The following is a 22,294-nucleotide window of genomic DNA, read 5'->3' on the forward strand; positions in this document are numbered from 1 at the left end:
AGGTGGAAGGGGGAGGGGATCGGGGTCCACACCCAGATGCCGTGTGTCAGAGGAACCCCAGCAGAGTTTGTATGGAGTAGACAACACACTGGCTCTGCACTGCTGCACATGACAGAGCAAGGGTCATGGCTGGCAGATACAAGCTGGCTCCGGGGAGGAATATTCTAGAAGCCCCATAAACTGGGTAGCCTCAGCATAGAATGGCCTTCCCAGTACTGCAGACCACAGGAGCACTGACCAGAGGTGACAGGATCGCTGTGCTCCAAAGCTCCTCTGCTGATTGGGGCTTGGGGTTCTGGGGAGGGTGGGCCAACCCCATCCCTGGGGTCTGAGGAAGGCAGGAAGCCTACTGCTCAGCACCACCAGTCCCGAGTGTGGCTTGTGCGCCATCCTTGGAGTGTCGAGTCAGAGGGGTCCAGGATGGGAGCTGCACACAGGATGCAGCAGCTTGTTGACCTGTGTCTTGGCCTAGTATGTAAACATCCCACCTAGGAACATGACCAGCAGCACTGCCCTGGAGCACCAGTCACCCCCAGCATTATAAGAGTCGAGAGGGTCAGCTCCTCAGACAAGTGGGCACAGATCCCCCTGTCCTCAGCTCAAACCACAGAGACTCAAGGTTCTTTCTAAGAAAGCAGCCGAGTAGGAATCCAGAGTAAGTTAAATATCTCCAGTGTGCTTCATTACACATTTCCTCCAATTCCTACCAACCCCAGTCCAGATGCACACGGGAGCCTGTGGATGCAGCATTCAGTCCCCAAGCCTCAGAGCTGCTCTTCCGACTGCAAAGGTGCAGAGAAATCAGGGGACTAGGGGTGGAGACTGGGGAAGAACATTCATTCTCCGACAGAAAGGGCCTATCATTACTGAAAAAGACAGTTCTACTGAATCAAGTTGCAGACCTTAATAACGGTAGAGATCGCGGTAACAGAGAAACTTTTATGTATGCTGAGGCAGGGTGTGATTAGGAGATGACATCCTGGTGTTTCTCAGAAGCCGATAAATCAGCATGTTGCACATTCTCTTTCAATACAGGGAACACCTTAGATCCCACAGACAGGAAACACGGAGACGTTAAATCCATAGACGTATGCATCAGGTACACGCCAAAGTTCACCTAGGAATAAGAAAGCAGTAACAAAAGTTCAAATAAGGCTGCCAATAATGAGGTACAAGCAAACATTGAAGAATGATCTTCAGAGGCATGCATTGAACTCGATGCATTGCTGTTTTACATGGTAGTGCATAGTGGGACACGGGGAGAATTCGCATCAGATCGTAAAGATTTACCTTCTAAGCATCCTGACCCTATGCCTCCATCTTGCTGGGCGTGTTCTTTGCATCCCTGCCCCACATGCCCCGAGCATCCTGCTAGAAAACCTTCTCTCCACTCTCAGCTTCGACCACTGCCAGGCCCATCTCCTCTCTGTCCCCCGAACCAAAAACTATTCAAGGAAGACACTGGCAAAATTCTGCATTTTCTTTGCAGTTTTCTTTGTAACTGAGTACTACTGTAAGTTCTCCAAATTCACCATAAGAAAGATGATGGAAAGCTCAAAATGAGGAAATTCAAGAGTCCGTTCAAGGTTTGCAATGGAGCCATTAAGACCCCTGGGGAGGACAGGATGCTGTCTCTGAGCCCTTGGTTCCTGCCCACACCTTTGGGACATCCTCCAGTTTTAGGACCCAGGCTATGGGGCTACGGCCAAGTTCATGCCTTAAGATTTAGGTGCTTGTGGGTGAAAAGAGCATGGGGACTCCGCACTCACTTTGCAACTTTTCTACCTGAGAGTATTCCACACATAAAGATGAGGTAAATAAAAACATTGCAGACTTGAAAAGCCAGCCACTTGTGCCCATCAGGATCATAGGGACACTAAGGAATACTGCTTCCAGGGACTTTGGGATCTGTGCCCACCCATGTAATTCTCCAGACAACACGTGTGGGGCAGGCTCAAGGTGCTCACACCCATTAAGGGCCTGCAGCAGCTGGACACACACACACAGTGGTGCAGCACCCAACAGCAACATCTCCAGGATGTCACACCCCTCCTGTTTCTGTAAGGAGACATCGCTGAGTCAAATTTTGTGAAACAAAATCCTGCATCTGCAGAAACCCTCTACAGAAAGGGCATCGGAACCTTCTACCACACATTAACCCGAGAGGTATTATTGGAAATAGATTGGATACGTGCATCATTTCTGTCAATTTTTATCTCTTGAAAAAAACTTATTTTTTTTTATTGGAAAGTCAGATTTATAGAAAGGAGAGACAGTAAGATCTATCCTCTGGTTCACTCCCCAAGTGACCACAACAGCTGGAGCTGAGTCAATCTGAAGCCAGGAGCCAGGAGCCTCCTCAGGGTCTTCTATGTGGGTACAGGGTTCCAAGGCCTTGGCCTGTCCTCGACTGCTTTCCCAGGCCACAGGCAGGGAGCTGGATGGGAGCTGGAGCAGCCAGGACATGAAGTGGCACCCATATGAGATTCTGGTGCATGCAAGGCGAGGATTTTAGCCATTAGGCTACTGTGCCAGGCCCATTTCTGTTGATTTTTAGGAAGTGCTCTACACTGCCTAACTCCTACTTGGCTTCTTGGAATTCTTTGGGAACAAAAAGTCCTAACAGAAAGTATGAGCCTGAAAAACAAATCTTTCTAAAGAATCCATGTGGTACAGTGGGTTAAGGCTCTCTTTGCAATACCAAAAACAGGAGTGCCAGCTTAACTGCTGCTGCACTCATGATCCAGCTCTCTACTAGGTACCCTGGGAAAACAAAGGATGCTGGCCCAAGTCCCTGGGCTCTTGATACGCACATTGGAGACCCAGATGGAGTTCTGGGCTCCTGGCTTCAATCTGACCTAGCTTGGGCCATTGTGGCCAGGCCATTTGGAAAGTGAACCAGTCCATGAGAGACTTGTCTCTTCTCTCGCTCCCTTTCTGTCTCTCCTCCTCTATCAATCATTCTGCCTTTTCAGGCAAATAAAACAAATCCTTTTTTAAGAAATCAGTTTATAACATTTAGAATCTGTAACAACTACCCTTAAGAAGAAGAGTGCAGGATAATGACACTGGCTAATTCCTAGCATGCAGTCACTCCACCTGAGTGAGATCTTCCGTAAAGAAAATAGCCATTCAGACAGCAGAATCACTTTACTCACTGCTTTTTTATAGGCATAGCTTTTTAAAACAAGATTGGAGAGCATTAAAAAATACATACAACTAAAACAAAATCAAAGAAAACGTAAGTTCAGAGCCCCAGTGGTGATGGCCCAGCAGCCTTGAAACAGGCAGGACAATCCCCACTTCGGAAAACTCCTCAGTGCTCTCCTCACCCCACCTCTGGTGCCAGTAACGGGCCAGACCACAGAACAATGCGAGGAACCATAGGGCAGGTAGAGCTTGGCCATCTTGCTTACCTTTCTCTTGCGAGTCTCAGAAAGTTTTTGAAAAACATCTTGGTTCCGTTGCCCAGTTTTCTGGTCGATGCAAATCATCTGGCACCTGTGACAAGGTCCCAAAACCTGGCAGAAGCGAAGGGAGAAGACAGTGCTACAACAAAGTTGCCCAGACCCTCCCTTTCTGCAGAGACGGGCATAGCAACAGCCCACACCTAGGCCAAGGGACACAATCTCCTGTAGAGCTGAAGTCCTGCTCCCCAGGCCAGGGGCAGGAGGGTGGTGCCATGGTCAGATAACAGATTGAGATGCTCACACTCCATATTTCAGTGCCTGGTTCAAGTCCCAGCTACTCTGCTTCTGATCTGGCTTCCTGCTGGTGCACGCCCTGGGCGGCAGGCAAGGAAACCTGCCAGGAGTTCCAGGGACCTGGCTTCAGCCTGACCCAGTACCAGCCATCACAAGCATTTGGACAGTGAACGAGCAGATGAAAAATTTCTCTCTCTCCTCTCTCCCTCCCCACTTTCAAATACAATTAAAAAATAAATAAAGGAACTTAAAAAAAAAAGCAGCTTTCCCAGGCCACATAAGTAGTTGAAACAGAAAGGGATGCAGGGAGGAGAGAGGAGCCTGTCTCTCACCTGAGATGGTTGGCTGACCCATGACCTCTCCAGGCTACATTTTCTCCTCCATCTCACTAGCTGGATTGTTTTCTAACGATTTTTTTCATTCATTTACTAGAAAGGCAGAGATACAGAAAGAGAACAGACAAGAGACAGAGAAATCGTCCCTGCATTGGTTCATTCCCAAAGTGGTCATAATGGCTAGGATTGGGGCCAGGCCAAAATCAGGAGCCAGGAGCTAGGAGCTTCACCCAGGTCTCCCATATGACAACAGGCGCCCAAGCACTTGGGTCATCTGCTTTGCTTTCCCATCACCTTAACAGGGAGCTCCATGGGAAGTGAAGCAAATGAAGCAACCAGGACATAAACCGACATCCATATGGGATGTCGGCATTGCAGGTGGCTGATCAATGGGCCACCCCACAACACCAGCCCTTTAGCTGGATTTAAGGATGACTTTGGATGCTATTTCTGCCCAGACCAGGTCTGCCACTCAATCATGCTCAAAAATGACAACTTTCACTGTTACCCATGAGGGACCCTGAGATGGGATGGGATCCAGTGTGGCTCTTAGTGTACAGATCCTCTTTCCTTCTCGGCCAAGAGCAGGACTCACTTTCTGGAGCCTACACCTGCCAAATGGCTGCCAAGGTCCAGCACTGCCCACAAGCCCAGCCCCAGGCCCCAGTTGCCACCCAACAGCATCTCCATAAAAACCTTGTCTCTTCCTTTCCCCTCTTCCCCATCCCTCTTCAAATCTTGAGAAAATCTAACAAAACAGACCTAGTCCCTATTTTTCTATACCCAGAAGGAAATGATGGGTCAGGGCCAGCCTTTCCAAAGAGGTGACAAGCTGAAACCCAGGAGCAAGCAGGCAGAAGGGACAGTAGGGGCCAAGACAATGGAAGTGTGAGGAGTCCCAAGCCCCAGGACGAAGGACATCTGCTAGCTTGGCCTGGGCAGAAGTCACAGTGTGCTGAGGAGCAGGTGCAGCCATGGGTACTGAGGGGCAACCAGGCTTCTGGGTCTGCTCCCATGAGCTGCCATTGGTCAGAAAACCCTCCAAGTTGCTGGAGAAGGCTGTGTTCTCCCAGACACAAGTGCCCTTGGAGATGATGGCAGGCTCTTGCATAATGACTGTGTCACAATGGCACCTAGCCCTCTCTACATCTGTATGTAGCTCCTTCTCTCTTCGCTGCATGAAGCTGAGCACTGCCAGCCTCTTGTGGAGCAAGGGAGAGATCATGCCAACAAAGACCCTGGGATGCCAAGGTCACTTTCGTGCTGGGATTGTGTGGCGTAAGAGCCAAGCACAGAAGTCCTTTTCACCTGCCACCATCAGGTCAGAGATAGAGGTCAGTCTGTCCATTACGTTTCCACAAGGAGAGCAGAACTTCTCATGACTTACCTGAAAATGCAAGGAACCAACTGAAATGCCATCCCATTTCTCTTCTTCGAAAGGCTTTGTTCCATTGGTAATAATATTCGCCCGGAAACGCGAAATGAGGTCTTTCATTGGGAATAACTCCTCCTTTCCATTCTCGTCACTGCACAACACATGCCCAAAGCATGAATAGCAGAACATGGGCATATACTTGCCCCATGACACCTGATTGGCCAGCTCCCTCTGGCCTGAGGCATGGATGGTGAGAAGCAAACTTTCACCTCCAGCAATAAGATGACACCCACCTGTCAGTCTTTAACAGCACCCCCCTGAGATATGCCCCCTGAAAAGGGAGACAGGCATAGGCAATTAAAGAGTTGACCTTAAACAGACTACCAAGGACCTCAAAAGCACCAAAAGCTCACATTCCTTTAGGGAGTTAAATTATCACAAATACATTCACAAATACATGGGGCTGGCATTATAAGCACAGCAAGTTAAACGGCTGCTTGCCTCAACAGCATACGCTATCAGAGCACCGTTTATGATTCCAGCTGCTCTGCTTCTGATCCAGCTCCCTGCTAATGCACCAGAGAAGGCAATGAAGATAACCCGGGCACTTGAGCCCTGTCACCCATGTGCAATATTCAGTTTTTAGTCCTTGACTTTGGTCTGGCATACCCCCAGCCTGTTGCAGTTATTTGGGGAGTGAATCAGCAGAGAGGAGTTGTGTGTGTGTGTGTCCTGATCTCTGTTATTCTGCCTTTCAGATAAATAAATCTTTTAAAATATAAATAAAATGAAGTCATTGTGGAAGACAGTATGAAGGTTCTTCCAAAACTAAAAATAGAACTTCCATATGATCCAGCAACCCCACTCCTGGGTCTTGATCCAAAAGAAATGAAATCTGTCTGGCAGAGACATCTGCAGCCCCATGTTTCCTGCAGCACAATTTACAATAGCCAGGAAATGGAATCAACCTAAGTGTCCATCCACTGATTGATAAACAAAACATGGCACATATGCACGATGGAATACTACTCAGCAAGGAAAATGGACAAAATCTTCATTGACAATCACATGGATGGAAGTGGAATTCACATTAGGTAAAATAAGCCAAGCACAGAAAGACAAGTGTCACATGATCTCACTTGTATGTTGAGTCTGAAAAACAGGTAATTTCATAAAATTAAAAGTGCGCTGGCAGTTACCAGAGGCTGGGATGGAAGAAGGACAGATGGGGAAAAGCTGATTGACTGGTACTAGGTTATAGTTGATAGGAATAAGAAGTTTCGGGGTTCTTTTGCACAGTAGGGTGATTGCAGATAATGTTAGCACACTTTATGTCTCAATTTAAAAAAAAACTAAAACAATGTTGGATGTTTCAGTAAAAACAAATGTCAGAAATTTGAAGAGACAAATATTTACTGTGACTGGACATTAAATGATGCATGCATGTGTTGAAACATAGTACCCCATAAATATATAAAAAGTTTATATCTGTTAACATTTTCTAAACAAATTAAAAACTTAAAAACATCATACATTTCAACATAAAAGATGAATGTCTTATTTTCAGCCTTAAGTAGCTTATGCTATTTTTGGAACTCATGTTTTAATTTTCTGTTTACTGCTATGGGGTTATGAATGATGGTCCCTGGCAGCTCCACGCATGTCCATCCTCACTCAGAGGAAACCCTGTAAATCTGTCTCATGACTTCTCCAATAAAAAAGCACACTTTGAATTGCTCCCTTTGCGCCAAGTTAAAGAACATCTGTGTGAAAATGGAGCCACTGGTGGCTTTCTTCTGCCTTGCGCAGACTGAACCAACATTAGGACACTCTCTTCCATGAGCTCTGGGATCTGAGAACTTGCAGTGAACTGTCAAGAGTGGGCCTGAGATAGCGCATGTGCTTTGGTCCCAAGGGCAGGTGGCAGCAGTGGGGAAAGGGCCCATGCTGGCATGATGTGCCACTGGGCCAGGCCTGAGGTTTTGCACATGCACTTGTGTCCCAAGCGAGCAGAGGGGTAAGAGCCCAGGCACCTGGTCTGGGAACCCGTTCTATGTTCTTGGGTCCCTGGTGGGTGGCCAGAGCTCCAGGCCAGCACACCCCTCCACCAGAAAATTGGACTTGGGAAGACAGGGCTGGGGAACCCATGTGCTCCCAGGTGTGGGGACTGTAATCCTCTCAAGGAAATGGGTATGAGAATGTGTGCAAGGGAAGACTGCTACGGGAGTATGTTACAGGTGAGGAATGACTTCTGGAGGACTTTTACCAACAGGGCCAGGTAAGTGAGGGGGCTGAGCCTGAGAGGTTTGGAAGAGGGAAGCTAGAGGACCTTTATGGATCGGACTGATGCACCCACACATGTGGGAGACCTGAGCTGGGCTAGTTAGCATCAGCCACCACTGATCACCACCCACCAGTACACACTAAAGCTAGGGCTGGGGGCCTACCTGGCAGGGCTAGATCACAGTACCTATCAGTGAGTACTGGAACAGGAGATAGGTAACATAAGTCTGGGCCATGACACACCTAGCACGTGAGAGCATCAGATCTGGGAGCAGATTCTGTGGGGGCTATGTGGGCTTAGCTCTGTAGAACTGAAATACCTGCTAGTTTGTTCAAGTGAGTGGGGTAGTGAAGGGCTGAGCTAGATATGACCATGGGAACCTCTGACTCTCATGGGTACTGGGATTGGGAACAGGCCAAGCTGGTCCAGGCTTCAGCACCCATAGGCACATCCAGGAACAGGGTATTAGGCAAGACAGACCACAGTATCCACCAGCACACACAAAGGCCAAGACAGAGGGGGCCGGCTGTGTCGGTTAAGGGCCTAGCACCCAATGGCATACATGAGATCTGGGAGTAGGCCAAGTGGGGGAACTTGGGGAACTTCCATGGTGAGCTGTATCTCCCACTGGTGAGCACATGATTCAGATTAGGAGTACGGGTCAGGCCAGGCAAAGCTGTTCCACTTGCTGCCAAGTGTGTGCATTGGTTCTAGAGAGGTAGACTGGATAGGGTTGTGCCATGTGGAAAGTGCAAGATCCAGGACAGAACAAAACGGGATGTTTGTCAAAATGAACCAGTCTTCTGTACATACTGGCAAGCACAGGAAGCAGGGCTGAGGGTGAGCCTGGTGGGGTTACTGGGGGTTGTTCCAACTGGGCTGCTGTACATTGAGGACCAAGTGTATGGTGAGCAGGGCAGGGCTGGGCTGGGCTGCAGTATCCATTAGCTTGAGCAAGAGATGGGGTTGGAGGCAGAACTGACCCAGCAACTGCAACCACCAGTATGTATTTAGGCTGATGTGGGCGATAGACTGAGCTGAAGCCATACTGGCTGGCACACACAGGAGTCAGGTCTGGAATCACCTCAGTTAAACACAAAAGGATTTGGGGCCTGGAGCAGTAGCCTAATGGCTAAAGTCCTCGCCTTGAAAGCCCCGGGATCCCATATGGGCACCGATTCATGTTCCAGCTGTTCAACTTTCCATCCAGCTTCCTGCTTGTGGCCTGGGAAAGCAGTTGAGGTCGGCCCAAAGCCTTGGAACTCTACCCACGTAGGAGGTCCAGAAGAGGCTCCTGGCTCCTAGCTTCAGATTGGCTCAGCTCTGGCCATTGCAGCCACTTGAGGAGTGAATCATCGAACAAAAATATTTCTCTCTTTCTCTGTAAAAATAACTTTCCAATAAAAATAAGTAAATCTATTTTTAAAAAATGCAAAAGGCTTTCATAGCTGCTCTTTTATCAGCCTTCAAAATTACTGTCCAGTGGAACAAGGCTCCTTGGACACAGAAGACAATGGAAGGGTGGGGCCAGGAAACTAGGCCAACTTGATGGCAATTCAATTTAAACAAGCGTTAGTCAATGGAATGATGAGAGGCTGGGGTTGTAGCATAGTGGGTGGTGGCATGGTGGCTTAAGCCAGTGCCTCTGACACCAACATCCCATATAAATGCAGGTTCCAGGCCTAGCTGCTCACTTCCAATCCAGCTCCCTGCTAACATGCCTGAGAAAGCAGTAGAGAATGCTTGGGCCAGCCTCTCACATGCCACCCACTTCTGGGCTCCTGACTTTGGTCTACCACAGTCCTGCTTGTTGTAGGCATTTGGACATGAACTAATGGAGGGAAAATCTATCTCTCTCAAGACTCTACCTCTCAAATAAAGAAATATATCTTTATGGGCTGACATTGTGGCATGGCTGGAACAGTCATTGCCTTGATACTGGTATCCCATGTGGGCACTGCTTCAAGTCCCAGCTGCCCCCTATCCAATCTAGCTCCCTGTTGATGTGCCTGGGACCGCAGCAGAGGATGGTTCAAGTTCCACCTGGGAGACCCAAAAGAAGCTCTTGGCTTTGGACTGGCCTGGCTCCAGCCACTGACGTCATGAAAGAAATATTTTAAAATAATGAAATTATTAGAGAATGCTGGCTGGGGATTCTTCTCTGAAGATCTTGACGCTGTTAAGGGTCAATGGACAGTAAATGAGAACTTTCTCAAAAAGCTACTGGGAACCGGCCAAAGGCTCTGCTGAACTCCCTGGACCACAGGGGTGAGTGAAGAGGGTAGTCTCTGTAACTCTCAAATCCTTCCCAGGTAGAGCCAGGCCTCCCTCCAGAGGCTATCCCTGTCCATTGGTCCTCAGCCAAGAGGTCTTACCTGGTGCTTAGTTGTTGCTGAAGTTCCCAAACACTCGACCTGTTCACCAGCAGGTACTGTGCCTCATTCACCAGAGAAAGGGTGGCTGTCGTAGCAAGAAACTGATCTGAAAATGATGGAGTATTTAAAAAAAAAAGATGCTTTCTTGAAATGCAAATGAAGCTTGCTTCCAAGAACTTGTTTTTAAAGGTGGATTCTGCTTCCACAAGGGGAAACAAAATGGTACCTGACAAATGACTCAGACCTCCCAAGAGGAGAATGAGTTGCTAGAATAGTCCATTTAAAAGCATCTAAGGTCAGGCCCGGCACGATAGCATAATGGTTAAAGTCCTCGCCTTGCACGTGCCAGGATCCCATGTGGGTGTCGGTTCTAATCCCAGGGGCCCCACTTTCCATCCAGCTCCCTGCTTGTGGCCCGGGATAGCAGTCGAGGGTGGCCCAAAGCCTTGGGACCCTGCACCCGCATGGGAGACCTGGAGGAGCTCCTGGCTCCTGGCTTTGGATTGGCTCAGCTCCGTCCATTGTGGATGCTTGGGGAGTGAACCATCGGACGGAAGATCTTCCTCTCTGTCTCTCCTCCTCTCTGTTTATCTGCCTTTCCTACAAAATAAATCTTTTTAAAAAATCATTTAAGGTCAGGGGGTGTGGGGTTAGAGTCCTGACTGGAAGAAGCATATCCCATGGTAGAGGGCCCCATTTGCATCCTGGCTTCTCTGCTCTTTCTGCTAATGCCACTGGGAAGCTGCAGAAGATGGCCCTAGAACTTGAATCCCTACAACCCTCGTGGGGAGTTCTAACCTCCCGTCCCCAGTGTAGACCAGACCTAGAGGTGGCAGATATGCAGGAGTAAACCATCGCTCTCTAACTTCTGCCACTTTGACTTTCAAGCGGATGAAAATAAATATTAAAAAAAAAACCCAGAACAGGCTCTCAGTCTGTTACTGAGGAGCCCACCTGGCCCATCAGCTGTACTCTCTCGGTGTTTCTCTTCATGAAGCTTCATCCTTGCCACTTCTCAACTGAATTCTTCCTCCCATGAGGACGAGAACTCAGAACAGCCAACGTGGGAGCCTCCCTGGCACCCGGCGTGGGGCCTGAAGAGGCCCAGTGGTGAGGCCCAAGCTTCCTCGTCCTGGGCACTGCTACTGCCACCCTCACTCTCCAAAGCAACTGGGAGTGTCCTCGGTGACATTTCATGAAGACAGCGGCTTGCCGGGGCTCTCACGCCCAGCCACCTGCCTCACCCAGCACTGTCACCTCCAGCCACTGTCTCCTGGCAGGAGTTGTCTCCTATAAGAGGCTGAGGCTCCTTGCTCTGTTTCACATGCCCTGCCTGCACCCTCCCGGCCCTACTGGGCTTACCTGACCAGTCCAGGGGCTACTCACTGCCCTTCTCCTCTGTCTCCATTGTCAGCAAGTTAGGGAAATGTCCATGCTGTTCAGCAACCCAGGCCCAGCACGTGCTCAGTCAGAGACTGGCAGCTCTAGGCTTGAATTTTGGGTTTCATTGCAGTGTAAATGCAGACCAGGCTCTCAGGGCTGTATTGAGATGCCCGCCTCATCTGTCAGGTGTACTCCCTTCATTATCTGTCTTTGTTAAACTGTCCTAGCCTGCCTACCACTACAAAACAAATACAAGGAGGCTGGTGTTGTGGCATAGGAAGTTAAGCCTCTAGCTGCAGTGCTGTCATCCCATTTGGGCACCAGATCAAGTTCCAGGTGATTCACTTTCCATTCAACTCCCTGTGGCCTGGAAAAGCAGCAGAGAAAGTCTCAGGCCCTTGGGCCCCAGCACTCAGATGGGAGACACAGAACTTCCAGACTCCTGGCCACTGGGACCCAGTCCAGTTTAGCCACTGCAGCCATTTGGAGAGTGACCCAGTGGATGGAAGATATCTGTCTCTCTATATATATTTGCCCTCACAATAAATAAATGTTTTGAGGGTAGAATGATGGCTCAACTGCCTAATCTTCATTTTTCAAGCACTGGTGTCCCTTATGGACACCAGTTCATGTCCTGGCTGCTCCACTTCCCATCCAGCTCCCTGACTGTGGCCTGGGAAAGCAAGGCAGGATGACTCAAAAGCCTTGGGACCCTGCACCCACATGGGGGACTGGATGAAGCTCCTGGCTCCTGGCTTCAGATCAGCTCAACTCTGTAAGTTGCAGCCATCTGAGGAGTGAACCAGCGGACAAAAGATCTTTATATCTCTCTGTCTCTCTGTAAATCTGCCTTTCCAATAAAAATGAGTAAATCTTTTAAAAAATTACTATTTAAAAATGCAAAACAGGGCCTGGTAGCGTGGCCTAGCAGCTAAAGTCCTCGCCTTGAACGCACCGGGATCCCATATGGGCGCCGGTTCTAATCCCGGCACCTCCACTTCCCATCCAGCTCCCTGCTTGTGGCCTGGGAAAGCAGTTGAGGACGACCCAATGCATTGGGACCCTGCACCCGCGTGGGAAACCCGGAAGAGGTTCCAGGTTCCCGGCATCGGATCGGCGCGCACCTGCCCGTTGCGGCTCACTTGGGGAGTGAAACATTGGACGGAAGATCTTCTTCTCTGTCTCTCCTCCTCTGTGTATATCTGGCTGTAATAAAATGAATAAATCTTTAAAAAAATTAAAAAATAAAAATTAAAAAAATAAAAATGCAAAACAACAAAAAGGTAAATCATTTGGAGAAAATAACAATAATAAAACACTGAAGTGAAATGTTGCAGCAATAAAGCCTTGGAAGCAACACGGGAGAGTTTGGGATTGGTGGTGGCCCAGAGGGTTGCAAGACAGAAGGACATGAATGACAGCAGCAAGCACAAAACAATCTTTTTAATCCAATCAAGCAAAGCAGTTAGTCCTTCTGAAGTTACTGACTAGAGATGAACAGAAGTTTTAAAACTACTAAAACGGGTGGGGATTTTTTAAGGAAAATCTCAAGACCATTCAGAACAGCTGGCCACCCATCACCAGGCTTTGTTTGCTAGGATGGCCATGACTGACCTTATCCATGATGTTAATGAAAGGTTGGGAGGAGGCTTGATGCATCAGTTAACATGCCACTTGGGACACCTACATCCCATTTCAAAGTACATAGGTTGGAATTTCAGCTTAATTTCGGGTTCCAGGAAGGAGGCATCGGGTGATAGCACCAGTAGCTGAGTCCCTGCTACCCAAGTGGGAGAACCAGGCTGAGTCCCGCGCCCCGGCTTCAGCCTGACCCATCCTGGATACAGCAGGCATTTAGCGGCTGCAACAACAAGTGAAGATATCACACTCTCTTTCTTTCTTCCTCTCTTTCTCTCTCTGCCTTTCAACTAAAATCAATTAATTAATTTTCTAAGAGGCTTACTGGGTGAAACCATCTCAGAGCCAGGACATGGACCCCAGAACCTATGACCACGTCCAGATAACCCACTTGCACACATGCTCCTGCTAAAATGGCCCTGACAGACAAAGAAAGTGCAAGGCCAGTCCCTCCCCAGCTCCACTCCACAGAGGACAGGCCCAGGCCCCCTCCAGGCAGAAAACAAACGCCCTCCTCCATGCTGATCAAGCCTATCTCTGAGGCTGAAGTGAGAGGCACCTGCAAGCCAGATGGGCTCCCATTCTTCATCAGCCATCACAGTAACACAGAAGTTAACCAAGTTATTGTCAAGTGAGAGACAACCAAATGCACTCCCGTATCAGATCTGAGTAACAATAGTAACAACAGTTAACCCAACTGTTTTCTTCCTGGAAGGACAGCCAGGCTGAGTGACAGCTCTTAAGTCATCACTAGTAGTTGATCCTGGATGTGGGTCGAAAGGGCGGAGGGTGCAGCCATCTCAGGAAGAGCCTCACTGTCACTCATTTTATTCTTTGTGCTTCAGAACTGATTTGTCAAGATGTGCCATATGCTTCTGTTGCTTTGGGCCACCGGACACTACTAAGCCTAACTGAAGAGAAGGAAATTGAAGAAGCAAAAAGAAATAAAATTTCTGACAGTTAAAAGGCAATATTTTGTTATTTATTTTTTAGGCAGAGAGAGAGACTCGTACCCACTGGTTCAAGTCTATAAATGCCTGTACCCAGGAGCTGGGAACCCAATCCAAGTCTCCTATCTGGGTGGCAGGAACATCGCAGCTGTCTCCCAGGGTCTGCATCTGCAGGAAGCTGGGGTCAGCAGCCAACGTGGGGTGAGTATCAAACCCAGACGTGACACAGAACATGAACCTCTTAACCGGCATCTAAATTGACTCGGGCATCAGGCTTTCTTTCCTCCATCCAGCCCATGCCCCTTGCCTCACTCAGACCCTCATCCTAGCCAGGATGGGCCCTCACCTCCTGCCTGGCCCCTTGTGCTCCCCAGTCTCCTGCTCTGATGTAGGCCCATGCCAAGCCAGGAGGGCCTTTCTAACCCAAATGGCCTCATGAAACCCCCAGCTACAATTCTGCAAGAACTCCCACAAACCGCAAGACAAAGTGCTGGCTCCCCAGTACTTACACATCCCTGCTCCCAAGCTCTCCCCCTCATTCCTCTGCCCACCTCTAACACTCCTAAACTCATCCCTGAATGAACAGATGTCAATCCCTGCCACTCTCCTGAGGACACTCATCTCTGTGCTGGAACAAGCCTGAACTCCTGTGAAGGGCCAGCTCCAAACACCACTGGTCTATCTTCAGTGATCCACAGTGAATTTGCACAGGTGCATATAACTAGCTGCTGTTCCCTATGTGGCCAAAAGGCTATTTGGGTTTACAAGCCAATCTCTCCGGGAGCTGAGCACCATATCAGGTCATCCTTGAACAGACTGGTGATATTATGATGGTCATTTGTTTGCTGTTCAAGCATTTCCTGAGCAGCTACCACAAACACCAGGTGCTGTGCTAAGCCCTGGATACAACACTGGAAGAATACTATTCCCTGCTCCTGGAGCCTGTATCTTACGCAAGGGATGACTAGAGGGAAAACAGAGCATAAAATAAGTAAGAAAAGCAAAGCAGGGAAGAGTGGTGTGGAGGTTCAGGTAAGAGCTCTGTTCTAGAGGCAGTGAGGGCAGGCTTCCCAAGAAGGCACCTGCCGAGCAGACACCTGACAATGATGCTTGCTACTCCTTGGGGACTCACCTCCAAAGGAGACTCCTCTCTACCATCTCACTTTATGCTAACAAAGACTTACAACAGGAACATGTTACATCTAGTAAAAGTCTAGTCAGCCAAGGTCTATGGAAGTCGGGGCTTCAGGTTCAAGGATTTGCCAAGGTCTCCCCACTGAAAAGCAGTCCAACAGTCCCTGTGTCCTGTTCCTGTGTCCTTATCCAAGGACATCATGGAAGCTAGGAACATTCTGACTTCATGAACCCAAGTTGTGCTTCTAAATGTGTGCCCCTTAAGCTCAAGTCTTGAGCAAAAGCACAAAGCCGTTGGCCTGAAGGCCTCCTTGGCCTTGCAAAAGGTACCACCCGGCCCGCTGACCTGAGGCCACCTCAGCAGCCTCCCACCAATGGCTGGTCACCCCCACTCACTTCCTGCCTGCCCTGGGAATCCACTGCATGGGCAGGGTCTTGACATGTGCCAAGGTCCTCCAAGAACCTGACCACATCTAATACCTTTTCCGTGTTTCACTTTGGCATTTCGCTGGAAGCTTGAACTCTGTTTGATCAAGTGACATGGACGGCCAAAAAACTTGGATAACCAGTTTGAGATTTTTTCTCCACAATCATAAGTGTTTACCCTGGAAAAGAGAAAAAAAAAAAAGAGGGTAAACTGCTATACAGTATTTATTTAATGATAAACAAATTCAGAGACGTTAGATTCTGCCGAAGTTCCCCAGAAAGACAGAAGCCTAAAGTGTGAGTGGAAAGCCGCATGGGAAAACCAAGGCACCAGAAGGCAGGTGCTGGGGGAGTAGGGCATGGGGAGGCGGAAGGGAAGGGGCTGGGAGAGGCTCTCAGGAAGCGTTTTTACCATATAAGTAGTTTTAGAAGTTCCTCCTGAGGCTGAGTGAGTAAAGCCGCTGCCTGCAATACTAATATCTCTTATGGGAGCTTGTTCAAGTCCCTGCTGCTCCACTTCTGCACCAGCTCTTTGTGAATAATGGTCTGGGAAAAGCAGCAGAAGATAGCCCACCCTGCCACCCGTGTGGGAGACCCAGAAGAAGCTCCCGACTCCTGGGTTCAGCCTCACCAGCCACTGAGGTCATCTGGGGAGTAAACCAGTGGAGAGAAAATCTGTGTAACGCTGACTTTCAAATAAAATAAATCTTAAAAAAATAAAATGTTTAAATAATAAAAAGAAGTTCCTCTTGAAAGCCTTTTTAGTACAAATTATTAATGCTGAGAACCATAGACCTTGGACACAAGCTCTTCCAGAGTTGTATTTTGCTTTAAGAAATGCTTGAACCCAGAAATGTGTCCTAGTTGCTTACTCCAGACCTGGTCATGTGTACTGACTTGTTAACAAGGTCTCTAAATTACTAACATAAGCACATTTATTGATCCAGGGTTGCTAAACTCCAGAATCCTCCTGAATCGTTTTAAGTGTATATCACACCAATGTGGATTTATAATGCAAAATCTCGAGCATCTTCCTGTGGGAATACAGGATGGGTATGTTGACACCTGTCTTCTTCCTAATTTTACCAGGACAAATAGACATCCTGCTGTCCTGGAAGGAGAGGGGAGCATGAGACCTCCCACGGGGAAAATGCACCCAGCTCCATGTTTGTTATGTTGAAGATTTAGGGTTCCAGAGATACATACATCAAATCTCTAGTTACCGGGCCCGGCAGCGTGGCCTAGCGGCTACAGTCCTCGCCTTGAAAGCCCCGGGATCCCATATAGGCGCAGGTTCTAATCCCGGCAGCTCCACTTCCCATCCAGCTCCCTGCTTGTGGCCTGGGAAAGCAGTCGAGAACAGCCCAATGCATTGGGACCCTGCACCCATGTGGGAGACCGGGAAGAGGTTCCTGGTTCCCGGCATCGGATCGGCATGCACCGGCCCTTTGCGGCTCACTTGGGGAGTGAATCATCGGACAGAAGATCTTCCTCTCTGTCTCTCCTCCTCTCTGTATATCTGACTTTGTAATAAAAATAAATATTAAAAAAAAAAAAAATCTCTAGTTACCCCCAAACATAGCATCCCTTGCAGACACAGCTAAGTGAAAGGGACAGCTGAGGGAGAGTCCGAGAACCAACTGTATGTATTCCTACATGACTATATTTTTGTCAGAAGACTGGCTCCAGCAACATGCCAAGATGCCCACTCCAAATCCTTTACCCTAATTGAAAATGTGCCATTGGGCCCAGCATGGTAGCTTAACGGCTAGGGTCCTCATCTTGCATGCACCAAGAACCCATATGGGCACCGGTTCTGATCCCAGCAGCTCTGCTTCCCATATAGCTCCCTGCCTGTGTCCTGGGAAAGCATCTGAGGATGGGCCAAAGCCTTGAGACCCTGCACCTGTGTGGGAGACCCAGAAGAAGCTCCGGGCTCCTGGCTTCAGATTGGCTCAGCTCCAGCCATTGCTGTTGCTTGGGGGGAGTGAATCAACAGATGGAAGATCTCTCTCCTCCTTTCTGTATATCTGACTTTGCAAGAAAAAATAAATTTTTTTTGAAAAAAGAAAATGTGCCATCATTAAAATTTTTACTAAAATGTGACAGTTTAATTGGTGCTTATCTTGGCAAAAACACACAGAAAGTGCTCAGCTCTTTGGCCAACATTACCCAAAAAGCTCAGCCATGCCAAGCATAGTCCTCACACCATCAGCCTGGCACCGTCTCCTGGAGTGTAACCTTTCAGGGTCCTAAAGGGATTCTCTGCCTGGCACCCATTGGGATGGATGCTTCCTTCACATGTAACACATCACATCATGACACATATGACTCTCATGGTCAAGGCAGGGCACAAGAAAATGCAATGTGCTGTGATATCAGGCAGTGTAGTGTCCAGTGAGCACAGATCTCCCCCAGCAACTCGTTCATGACATTGACCAATGGGCAATTACATGCACATCTTAAGTGGCCTGGTATTTTGCACACTTAATGTGTGAGGAGGAAGCTGGCAGAGGTAACAGACATAATAGATTTCCCATAATTGGAAAATTTTCTCTTCCCTATGTTCAGATTTAGATAACAAGAGACAGTTTGATAAACAATGTGTGACCAAGAAATAAAACAGAAACGGTATTACATGTGACTCAACTTTTCATTTTCTAGAATTTACCAGAGGGTTTATCAACAACCCAGACTGGGAAACAATCTACAACTAGCTGAAACATTATTTTGAGCTGTCATTTGAAAACTACACTTGAGAAGGCTTGACTTTCCCTCACCATCAGCCTCTTCATCCAACCTGTTAGCCAGTTTGGGTTGTTGTATAGCCAGAAGATGTAGCTGATACCAGCCTGATTCTTCTCCCTGATCCTGCTCAGCTTAGCTCACCTGGTCATCTTGCCTCCTGCTACCATGGGGGATCAGATGACCCTCCCACTTGCATCCCTAACCCTTTCCAACTATGACCAGCAGCCACTCTTTTTCAGAAGCCAGCTTCCTCACCATCAAGCCTGCTTTCAACCATTTCCCCAGCTAGCCTGTCCTCCCACCCCAAACTCTGCCCCTGGCCTGTTTGCAAGCCCTGCAGGTAGAAGAACACAGGTGATCAAGCTGGAAAACTAAAGATAAACAAACACATACAGTAATGTTGGGAATAATAATGAATGCAAAGAAGCACAACAGACCCAATGGGGACATGCAGGTGGAGGGAGCAGGTGTTTGTGGGTGGCTGGCCAGCTCTCTGAGAAGAGAGTTTTTTTTTTCCTTTGTTTTTTTTTTTAAGGTTTTATTATTATTATTGGAAAGCCGGATATACAGAGAGGAGGAGAGACAGAGAGGAAGATCTTCCATCCGATGATTCACTCCCCAAGTGAGCCGCAACGGGCCGGTGCGCCGATCCGATGCCGGGAACCAGGAACCTCTTCCCGGTCTCCCACGCGGGTGCAGGGTCCCAAAGCCTTGGGCCGTCCTCGACTGCTTTCCCAGGCCACAAGCAGGGAGCTGGATGGGAAGTGGAGCTGCCGGGATTAGAACCGGCGCTCATATGGGCTCCCGGGGCGTGCAAGGGCCGCTAGGCCACGCCGCCGGGCCCTCTGAGAAGAGAGTTTTTGAGCAGACCTAATAAAGGCGGAACTGACAGAGGAGAGGGAATGAGTCCAGTGGAGAGCTAAATAAGAGCGTTCAGGCAGAGGAAACAGCGAGGGCGAACATGTGAGAAATGTACGTGCTTAGTGGACTTGGAAAACAGAGTCCACATGGACAGAGTAGAAAGTGCAGCAGAGGATGGAGCAGACAAGGCCCGGCCCTTCTCTACCTGGGCACCCGGCAGCGGGGCAGGCTTGTCACCTGCCTCGGCATCTCACCTGTCAGCACAGACCTTGCTCTGGCAAATCCGACCCTGTTCACCGTTCTCCTCCAGGGGCACCTCGATAGGCTCCATTCCTGGTGAGCAAGAGTAGACGGAAATTCACCACCAGGCTATGAAGTGCACGAGCAACTCAAGCATGCTGGCATTTGGTTGGATCAAGTAGACGGCTGACTTTTAGAATTGTTTTTATAACACATGGAGCTGTCCTTCATCATGCTTGGTACCACCGACAGCATCGGCCTCACACAGCTCTCTCACAGTAAACCTTGCACTGGAACAAACACATCTCAGTCCCTGCACACTCAATTAGTTCCTCTGATTTTTCTACCTATGAATAAGTACATCCTGAGGTCACTGTTCCCTGAGTTACATTTAAATTCCTTAGTATAAAGAAATACAAAATGCACATATGTAACAGTTCCAAATAATAACATATTAAGTTCCTGGGAATCTGAGCTTCAACAAGAAGAGTACTGTATAACAAGCTTATCTGGGGGCCTGTGTGCAGCACAGTAAGTTAAGCCTCGGCCTGAGGCATCAGCATTCCATAGGGGTGCTGATTTCAGTCCAGCATTCCATATGGACACCAGTTAGAGTCCCAGCTACTCTACTTCTGATTCAGCTCCCTGCTATGTGCCTGGGAAAGCAGCAGAGGATGGCCCAACTCGTTGGCTTCCTGCAGCCTCCTGTGAGATTGAGAAGCTCCAGGCTCCTGGCTTCGGACCAGCCCAGCTTCAGCCACTGCAGTCATTTGGGGAGTGAATCAGTGCGTGAAAGATCTCTCTCAATTTCTCTCGATCTGTGTGTGTGTGTGTGTTCCTTTCTCTCTGCCTTTCAAATAAAAATAAATCTTAAAAGCAAAAAAAGATTATAAGTGCAAACCCCTATTAAAAACAGATAGAAAAATAGAAGATATTAGTGAATCAAAGCCATTGCTAAGTAGTATTTTTGAGATCAGGATTAGTTTCATTACAGAAAATCTACCAGTATAACGCATCACATTAGTAAACTAAGGGAGAAAAAAGATCAACAGTTGCAGAAAAAGTATTCAGTAAGAGCTGACTATTAATTAAGACAATGCTTTTGGTAAAAATAAGAACCACTTTAGCTTGATAAAGCTATCAAAAAACCTATAGCAAACATCATTCTTATTTTTGAAGACTTGGAAGCATCCTATAAATCAGTAGTAAAGATTTCTCCCATTGCAGTTCTATCCATTGTATTAGAATGACCAGAAAATGTAATCATGTTGAAAAAGGACAGATAAATAGGAAAGTAGAAAAACAAAAATAAATTAAAATGAAAAAAGAAAAAACACATAAGAAAACAAAAGAAAAAATTTTAAAGAAAGAAGAAATATATAAGAAAAAAAGAAAACAAGGGTAAAGCAATAAAAATGGAAAAGGGTGGTTTAAAGTGATTATTATTTGGAGGTGACATTGGAAACTACAACCTAAGTAGAAGACTTCTGCCCACCCACCCTCAGCAGAAGATAAAAGCAGACTCAGGAAGCCTACAGGAGATCTGTGACACTTATCCCTGCCCCCAGCACAGCAGTGGGCAAACAACAGGAGGGTCTGTAGTTCCCAGCTTCACTCAAGCAGGGAAAGGGTTATGGCCATTTGAGGGGGAACCAGTGGGTGGAAGATCTTTCTCTCCATTTCTCTGTAAATCTGCCTTTCAAATTTAAGATTTATTTACTTTTGTTGGAAAGACAGATTTACAGAGATCCAGAGAAACAAAGATCTTTCATCTGCTGATTCACTCCTCAAGTGGCCACTATGGCTAGAGCTGAGCCAATCTGAAGCCAGGAGCCTGGAGCTTCTTCCGGGTCTCCCACATGGGTGCAGGGTCCCAAGGCTTTGGGCTGTCTTCTGCTGCTTTCCCAGGCCATAGGCAGGGAGCTGGATGGGAAGTAGGACAGTTGGGACACAAACCAATACCCATACGGGATCCTAGCGCATGCAAGCTAAGGATGTAGCCACTAAGTTATTGTGCCCAGCCCCTGCCTTTCAAATAAAAGTTTAATTATATTTAAAAAGAAGTTACATACCAGCTCAGCTCTTGCTATTACAGCCATTTGGGGTGTGAACCAGCAGATGGCAGCTCTCTCTCTGTGTATCTATCCAGCTATACCCAGAATAGGATGGCTACCCTCACGCACCATACTCTTAACAGCCTCTACACCTGTGTTAACAGCATAGCCACTAGCCACTATTCACAGGACTTGAAATGAAACACAACCAAACATTCACTTCCAGTGTCCCACTGCCACATTTTAAGTGCTCAACAGCTGCCACGTGGCTGGGAGCTACCAACCTGGACAGTGTAGATACTGAATATTCCCGCCGTCAGAGAAAGGTCTATTGGGCAGAACTGGTACATCAAAAATTTTACATAAAAATAGAATTGAAGGAAATTTATTTTGGGACCAAAAAATAAACAAAACCCAGGCATAGCTTTTTCATAATACACATCTTCCATGAACTTTTTGAGATAGCTGCACAGTTTTTTATCTGCACATTAGACAACTCATAATAGAAACCAGCAAGGAAGACTTAAGGCCTGCCATACATATTATGGTGAATGAAGGAAATTTTAAAAAAAGCAAGAAGAAAAGGTGACTATAAGATTTCAAAGTTTATATCTCTCTTCTTTTAAGATTTATTTATTTTGGGCCCGGCGGCGTGGCCTAGCGGCTAGAGTCCTCGCCTTGAAAGCCCCGGGATCCCATATGGGCGCCGGTTCTAATCCCAGCAGCTCCACTTCCCATCCAGCTCCCTGCTTGTGGCCTGGGAAAGCAGGAGAGGACGGCCCAAAGC

At 47.9% G+C, this 22,294-nt stretch overlaps 1 protein-coding gene across 1 annotated transcript in view; it reads right to left on the reverse strand.

Moving 5' to 3' along the window:
• Positions 1–919: 919 nt before the first annotated feature.
• The window catches only part of MOCOS (molybdenum cofactor sulfurase), a 46,301-nt gene continuing 24,926 nt past the window's right edge, over positions 920–22,294 (reverse strand). The window contains exons 10-15 of the mRNA XM_004579693.3: positions 19,468–19,546; positions 15,659–15,783; positions 10,074–10,179; positions 5,427–5,565; positions 3,417–3,521; positions 920–1,117 (exon numbers count right to left, since the gene is read on the reverse strand). Of these exons, the coding sequence (XP_004579750.2) occupies positions 965–1,117; positions 3,417–3,521; positions 5,427–5,565; positions 10,074–10,179; positions 15,659–15,783; positions 19,468–19,546 (707 nt within the window). The 3' untranslated portion in view covers positions 920–964. The remainder of the gene's footprint in view (positions 1,118–3,416; positions 3,522–5,426; positions 5,566–10,073; positions 10,180–15,658; positions 15,784–19,467; positions 19,547–22,294) is intronic.

This window comes from Ochotona princeps, chromosome 18, assembly GCF_030435755.1.
Source record: "Ochotona princeps isolate mOchPri1 chromosome 18, mOchPri1.hap1, whole genome shotgun sequence".
NCBI lineage: Eukaryota > Metazoa > Chordata > Mammalia > Lagomorpha > Ochotonidae > Ochotona > Ochotona princeps.